At 36.3% G+C, this 7,803-nt stretch overlaps 1 protein-coding gene across 2 annotated transcripts; it reads left to right on the top strand.

Moving 5' to 3' along the window:
* Positions 1-1,067: 1,067 nt before the first annotated feature.
* On the top strand, positions 1,068-4,387 carry LOC18608696 (acyl-UDP-N-acetylglucosamine O-acyltransferase). 2 transcript variants are annotated; one of them, XR_016024728.1, is made up of 4 exons: positions 1,068-3,246; positions 3,431-3,694; positions 3,810-3,972; positions 4,062-4,387. XR_016024728.1 is itself a non-coding variant. In XM_018116264.2 (4 exons), exons 1-4 carry the CDS (start codon positions 2,155-2,157, stop codon positions 4,137-4,139), a joined length of 1,554 nt encoding a protein of 517 aa, XP_017971753.2. In that variant the 5' UTR covers positions 1,081-2,154; the 3' UTR covers positions 4,140-4,387. The 2 variants fall into 2 exon arrangements, 1 of the variants encoding a protein (XP_017971753.2); XM_018116264.2 differs by having other exon boundaries at positions 1,081-3,246; positions 3,853-3,972.
* The last annotated feature ends 3,416 nt before the right edge of the window (positions 4,388-7,803 follow it).

Here is a 7,803-nt window from a genome sequence, read left to right on the forward strand (position 1 = left end):
ACAATTTCCTCAAATAAAAAAGTTATATTGATTGCTATTTTTCTTTACTTAGAGCGCACATTGTGACATTTGTTACGTTAACACGTAGTTAACATGATAAGAACAGCTAGTTTGTTTTCTTGCTCTCTCTATGATTCTTGCATGTAATTAATCACTCCTCTTCCATCCCTTTTCAGTTTTTCTATTACCCTCTTTCTAAATGGATCCCTTTTCATGATAATATAAAAAAGTTGGTATCAAACATGTGACCAAATATAAATGTTACATGAATTGAAAGGTTACCAAAAACAATAACATAAACTAAAGAGATAAAGATGGAGTGGAAATTAGCAGAATAATTCCGTAATTTTTAGTGAGGTTGATATATGATATGACTAAGTCATTAAGCTGGCCATTTCATCGGTTGGTCATGCTTCTACAGGCAAATTATATATGTTTATTTCCTCTTCACTTTCTTGGGCAAAAGCTTAGAGTTCAAAGTTTTTACAAAACCCTCGCAAAATTGTTAATCAAGATGTAAGAGCATAGCGAGTAAATTAACAAGCCAAATCTCACTCCATTGGCTGGCACCGATAGGGATTGCACTTGCAAAACAGCCTACAGTATGTTATTTTAGAATTAGTTGTCACTTCTGCCTTTAACCTTGTTAACTAGAAAAAGAAAAACAAAATTGTTTAAATTAAGATTATGTCAGTATTGATTCACGAGTAGAGAAAAATGTCAACATTCATAAACGAAAAGTCGATTCCTAAAGGGTAGATGTTTGGGTTAATAACCTATACAAATATCAGCACCAACTTGTGTTGGTTTTTTTTTTTTTTTTTGGGTTCATTTCTTAACTTCAAAGGGAAAATATGAGTATATATTAATAAAGAAAAAAAGTTGGGGCCAAATCTCAATTAAGGAAATTTCAGTGGTCATGAAATGAAAATTCACAAAATACTCACCAGCCACCAACCGAACAATTGCCAGCAGCCTTTCGCCCTTCCCTAATATAAAATACCCTTACTTATTGAATAAAATGAAAAAGAAAAAATTGTCCTAAGCGATACACATATCCTCGTTCGCGGTATCCGGTTACCCGAAAATTCGCATCTAACCCGTTATCCGTCCCTCTCGCTTACTTCAATAATTTTACGACCTGAATCGTTGCCGTTCATCACAATCAACAACTCTCACACCTAGTCATCCAACGGTCTACAATTAACAGCAACACTTACAAACATCTTCGTTTCCGTACATCATGATTTTGATTTAGTCGATTAATTTCACGACACGCGAATCTCGCGGCTCGAAACCCTCGAAAAATTAATCGAAATACCCTTTTTCAAAAACAATCCTCTCAAAAATCTGTTAAGATAGAAAGTCGTTTCTTTCTATTCTGTTTTCAATTCCCACTCTGATCTTCTCTAGCTTTCTTCTGTGATCTCTTTTTCTTGGTTTTTTTTTCCTTCAAAACAGAATCTTTTTTCTCGTTATCCAAACAGCCTCTTAACCACCTTCTTCTTTAATTTTTCCTTCCCTCTCTTCGCTGCTTTGAGAAATGGAGATGGCTATGGAGTATTCGCGCTCGAGCAGCTCGCATCTTATTCACTCCGTGGCTTTCGAGACTCTGTCTGCCGCTGTTCGAACACGACGGTTTACTAAGAACCCGATACCTAGTACGCCACGAATATCTGTGGTTGGAGTTTGTTAAAGCGTTTTTCTATTTTTAGCGTCTTTTTTTTCGAAATTTGTTGCGTTGACTTTTTAACTATTTCTTTGCTTCAAACCTAGAACTAAGAATTGAAGTAGAGATATCTGGTGATTGTGATAAAATCTATGAGAATTTACGAGTTTTTTGTTTTGAAAGAATCGGTGAATTGAATTTTTAGGGTTTTGTGGAATTACCGCCCCTTTGTTAGGATTTCATATGTAATTGCTGAAAATGCTTAAGCTTTCTAGTGTGGAAGAAGTTGAGGAACCTTAGAAATTTTAAGGTTAGGGCTTTTAACGAAGTTGTTGTGATTTGAATTTGTTAGGGGCTTTTTCTTGTTTTGTGAAAAGCTAAAAAGAGAAAACTGAATTTGCATTCCAGTTTTGGGTTATTTTGTGGAATTGCAGGATTTACTAGGGTTTGGGTTTTATTCATATTGTTTTGGTGGGGAAATTTGAATGGCGGAAAGGAGGGAGTTAGGACTGCCAAGGACAAGTGCTTGTAGTTTAAAGGAACAGTTAGCAAGAACCACTCTTAACAATGTAAGATCGCAAGGGCATACATATATAGAGCTCCGTGAGGATGGGAAGCGGTTCATATTCTTCTGCACTTTGTGTCTTGCACCGTGTTATAGTGATTCGGTGTTACTTGATCATCTGAAGGGGAGCCTTCACTCGGGGAGGTTAGCTGCTGCTAAAGTTACATTGCTAGGAACTAATCCATGGCCTTTCAATGATGGTGTCCTGTTCTTTGGTAAGTTGAATGAAAAGGAGAAACGGTTAGCAGGTCTACATGGTAATGAAAATAGGTTGTTGGAGTTTCACAACAATGATGACAACCTTGCTATAGTGGAATATGTTGGCAGTGAAGTTAGTTCCTATAGAAAGAATGTGAACTGTAGAGCAGGAGATTCTGATCTGCTGATTCCAGGGGTGCTAATCAAGGATGAAATCTCAGACCTGAAAGTGAGATTTATTGGTTTTGGGAAAATTGCAGCAAGGTTCTGCGAGAAGGATGGAGTCTTAAATGAGATTAGCAGAATATGGTGTGAATGGTTGGGGAAAGAGGTTCCAAGAAATGATGACAAGTTGAAGGTTCCAAAGCATGGCTTTGCTGTTGTTACTTTTGTCTATAATTGCGATCTAGGCAGAAAGGGATTGCTCGATGATGTCAAATCACTACTAACATCTGGGTCTCCCACAGGATTGGAGAATGGTGAATCTGCTACTAGGAAAAGGAAGAAGTCATTTTCCGACCCAGAGGATATAAGTGAATCTTTGAGCAATCAGTATGATTCATCTGGGGAAGACTCTTCAGCTTCAAATATTACTTCTTCAAGGCTGGCATTAGATCGATATGATGATCAGCTTCTGCTCACAAGGTTTATATCAAGTAAGGCTATAAGGCGAGAGTTGAGGCGCCAACAACGTATAGCTGCTGAAAGAATGTGTGATATCTGTCAGCAAAAGATGCTTCCTGAGAAAGATGTAGCAACACTCGTGAACTTGAATACTGGAAAACTTGTTTGCAGTAGTAGAAATGTTAATGGGGTATGATTCTCTAGTCAACTTGGCTCTGGATTACCTTCTAAGTTAATGAGGAGCACCTTAAATTTGCATCGTATTGACACGTAGCCTATTTCTGAGTCTGAGCTTGAGGCATTGATTACATGTTAAGTTGTGTGCAAACAATTAAAGTTTTGTTTACATTTATCATTTTGTTTTTCACATGTAGGCATTCCATGTATTTCATACTTCATGCCTTATACATTGGATACTTCTTTGTGAGGTTGAGAGGATTGAGAACCATTCAGTTAATCCAAAAGTAAGACGAAGATCTAGGAGAAAAAATGGAGCCAAATCCAATGACGTGGGTAAGGATGGAGAGACTAAAGCCACAGGGACCCTGATTTCTTCTGTGCTCTGCCCAGAGTGTCAAGGTACCGGTATTGATGTTGAAGGTGATGAGCTGGAGAAGCCTGATGTCTCTCTTTCTCAGGTGTGCATTTCGGATCTTAAAACAATTAGGTGCTGTTGTACAAGGAAACTTGCTGGGGTTTGTTTCTTTCAAAATGAGTAGAACTGAGTACGTATATGTTATCCAAATTATGCAGCATGTCTCTATGTTGATGAACATGGCTTCTCTTGTCCTTTCAGATGTTCAGATATAAGATTAAAGTGAGTGATGCTCGTAGAGCATGGATGAAAAGTCCTGAAATGTTGGAGAATTGTTCTACAGGCTTTCATTTTCGTTCTCAATCTGGAGAGATGGTTCAGGTTTCCAGACTTTTGCTCACCATTTCATTTATATTATTGACAACTAAGAAACTTTAGATTCATTTTAATGTTGGATTTCTTGGTTGCAGGAGAAGATATTGCCCCTAAAATTGCTGCATTTCTACAGTGCTGACAAGTATGAATCCGGCACAAGTTTAGTTGGATGAATTCGGCAATTCACATTGTCTTGATGGTGGCATTTAGGTTGTTCTGTTGTCAAATATGTGTAACCTGTGAAAGGCCATGGTCATCATGAAAACCATGAATAGTACTTGTGGAATAGGATATTCCCTTCGCCGAAGGGGCTCTGTAAATACCTGTTGTACATTGCTGACACCTGTCTGCATTGTAAATGAACAGGCAGTCAATGACTCAATGCTGTATTGACCCTGATATGAAGAATACTTTTAACACATCCTGTCTTTGCCTTTACTCTACTTTCTGACATTTTAATTGATGAATGAGAATTTTGCTTCCTAGTTGTAACACTTGTATGAACAAGATACTGTGCATTTCTTTGATCAAGTCTATTATGTTGAGGGGTTGGGGGAAGGCTGATACAATGCTTCAGCACTAACACCTAAGAAACAGAGGGCGGTTTTAACAGATGCTAAGGTAAATGTGAAACTTAGCAAGTCAATGACTTCCAAGTGGATGTGACCCGTTACCTACTCTGAAATATTGGAATTTAGATTTGTCAAACTACATTGCCAATGCCAATACAATTCTATCGCAGCACAGTTGCCCCTTCTTCTAAAGAAAATCAGGGTCTTCCATTTTAACAGCAACAAGTAGCCGGCCAACAGAAATTCCGCACAAATTTTTAAGCTAAAAAAATACTATAAGTAATCCCAGAAAATCAGCCGGCAATTTCATGATTCATCCAGCGAAAAATTGCCTATACAGGCTGTACAAAAATCCCAGTTGACAAGCCGGCCCACCTTTTCATGCACGAAAAAAGCTTGGCAACCTTATATATAAACCTTTAGTCTACTCATCTAATACAAGCTACTCAAAAATGGGCAACTTGAACCAATCCAAGACCTTGGTGAATTTCCTGATTGTTCTAGCGATTGCTCTCTTTCTCCTGGGAGGTTCACAGTATCATGCACGGCCCTTGTCTATGGCTAAGGTTTCCCGATTTCCAACTCAGAATACATTTGACTCGAGCTTTAGGACCCTTGGAACCATGCTTCCTAAAGGTCAGCCTGTACCTCCATCCGGACCTAGTCCCCTGATAAACTGATGACCATTTGCATTGTGTAGTAAAAAGAGGTGATGTATACTAAAACGGTTGTTTAAGAATAAGATGCCGATGAATAGTTTTGGTTGTTTAGCAGGTACTTAAGGGTGAAGTCATGATGGAGTTGAGGTCTGAGGGCAGAGCCTGTTATGGTTCTTTTTTTGTTTTCTCGATAAATCCTTTGTTCTTTTCTTCTATTCATTTGTTTTACTTGGATTGGCTGTTAGTGTAAACAGGGCTTTCTTACATTTGGTTTTAGCTGATCAATCATGACAAATAGTTCCTGAAGAATGCTGATGTTTACATTGTCACTACTAAACCTAAACGTGTAAATAATGAGAGGCACTAATCAGATGAGACGTTAACTCTACATGCACGCTTGAACGTTAATGCAAGCAACTCCATTCATTCATTGCCGTGTTCATTACGCATGCCATGTTCTCCCTGATGATGTTCATCTTCCTTACTGTGTTTTGATATTCATTTTTCTTAGAAAGAAGAACCATCTTTGCTTAATTCATGTTTTACATTGTGGTTTAAGATCATAAGAGAAATGTAAAATGTTCATGTACTTACCCACTAAAATTTTAAAGAGAAGTGAATAGAAGAGGTTATAATTATATGGAGGATATGCATGTAGAAGGTCCAAGCGGCCATGGCGCCCCATCTTCTCTTGCCTCCCCTAATGGATAGCATTCATCATACTAAGTAACTTGGCAAGATTTGAGTTGAATTTTTCTACTCTCACTAACTTTGATCTTATTTACTATTTAATATATACTACTATTACATCAACATCATATTCTAATACAAGTCAATAAGGTTGATGTCCAAGTTTTGAATCTCCTATATTAATATTGTCCTAAAGTGATTTAATAAAAAAACAATAAACACAAGTTATTTGGCATTTTATGAGATAAAAAATTTGAAAAAAAATAAAGGTAAAATAACTGTTGAAATTAAGGCTAGTTGTGAATTGCTTAACTATAATACTAAAAAGAAATAAGCTTACATCTCCTTATCTTCAATGTCACCCAAAAATAAAATGTTACCATATTTTATGAAGAGAAGTAGAACTTAAAATTAGTTTTTATTTTTGTTAAAAACGTTTCAAATCTACATTTTGAGTCAATAGATTATATAACTTATGTGATGGGAAGAGTTCCTTCATTTAGTTAAAAGAAAAAAATAAATAAAAAGATTGTTATTGGACTATTGAAATAAAAAATTTTGGGCAAAATACTCCGACCTCTCAAAGTTTTGACTGTAATTCCACAAGGGTCTATTAGTTTTTAAAATAGACACTCCGCTCCAAATGAGTAAACGACGTTAATATTTAACTATAAAATATCTAAAATACCTTTTTTTCAATTTTTTCAAGTTGGTCGATGCTAGATTTGGTAGTGGAATGCTAGATTCGATGGTGCTCTCTTGGGAAGCATTGGTTTCAGGTCCACAATGAAGCATGATCGGTGCTCCGTTGGCTAACACCAAATCAGCTCCCCAAAAGAGCACCAGTTTAGGCTCATTGGTGCTCCCTTAGGGAACACTAGACCAGTGCTCTTTTGGGGAGCACTGCTCGACTCCTCAAGAGAGCATTAGATCAATGCTCCCTAGGGAAGCGCCGATCATCTGGTTAGATTTGGCATTCCTCGACTAGATCCGATTGAAAAATGACCGGCCAATAGATAGAATCTTTTTATGAATAAAAAATTTTAAAAATAAAAAATTATAATTTATATAATAGTAATCTTTAAATTTAATGAAAGGTAAATTTGTCCAAAAAAATTACCACGTCATCAAACTAACGGAAACATTAACGGTTGACAACTACTAGACTTAAATGTCCAGCAAAAGATATTCTTTTGGGATGGATTGTCTATTTTCAATACTAATTGACCTGTGTGGAATTATGATCAAAACTTAGGATGGTGAGGGTATTTTACTAAAAAATTTTATTGGGTTTTTACTATATGTTAACTTTAATTGTTTGGTTCAATTTTTGGATGGAAAAATAATTTCAAAAACTAATTTAAAATTGGATTATTTTAAAAAAAGGCTTAGACTTCAGCGTACCGTAAACCCAGTGAGAATTGGATGAGACAATATTAGATAACTTGAATTTATAATAAAGCTCCTTTTCTCCACCAAATTCTTTCCCTTTCTACGTCGAAATCAACACCATAACTCTTCTCACGTTTTAATTGCACTCTTTTCCACTAACATACCATTCCATTCTTTTTTATCTACTTCTTTTTCTTGGTCAAAATGTTCTCCGTTTGATCAGATCAACTTCATTAGAGACCCAAAAGTCTTCGTTCTCCCTATACTCCAACAATGGGTTAAGGAAGGAGGAACCATAGAAAAACTAGAACTTTAACACCTTGTTCAAAAGATAAAGGGTTTTCAATGCTATAACCATGCCCTTGAGGTTTTTTTTTTTTTTTTCCTCCGACCTCCCTTATTTCTTTTCCTTCTTTTTCTTTTTCTTATAATGAATGTATAGTACTTACACTAAACTTATTAGATTTTAAAGCTATTGGGTGATTAGGAATAGCTCTATGGTTTTTGGGTTCTTATTTAAGTGT

The sequence above is a fragment of the Theobroma cacao genome, chromosome 2 (assembly GCF_053813885.1).
Source record: "Theobroma cacao isolate CCN51 chromosome 2, ASM5381388v1, whole genome shotgun sequence".
Taxonomy (NCBI): domain Eukaryota; kingdom Viridiplantae; phylum Streptophyta; class Magnoliopsida; order Malvales; family Malvaceae; genus Theobroma; species Theobroma cacao.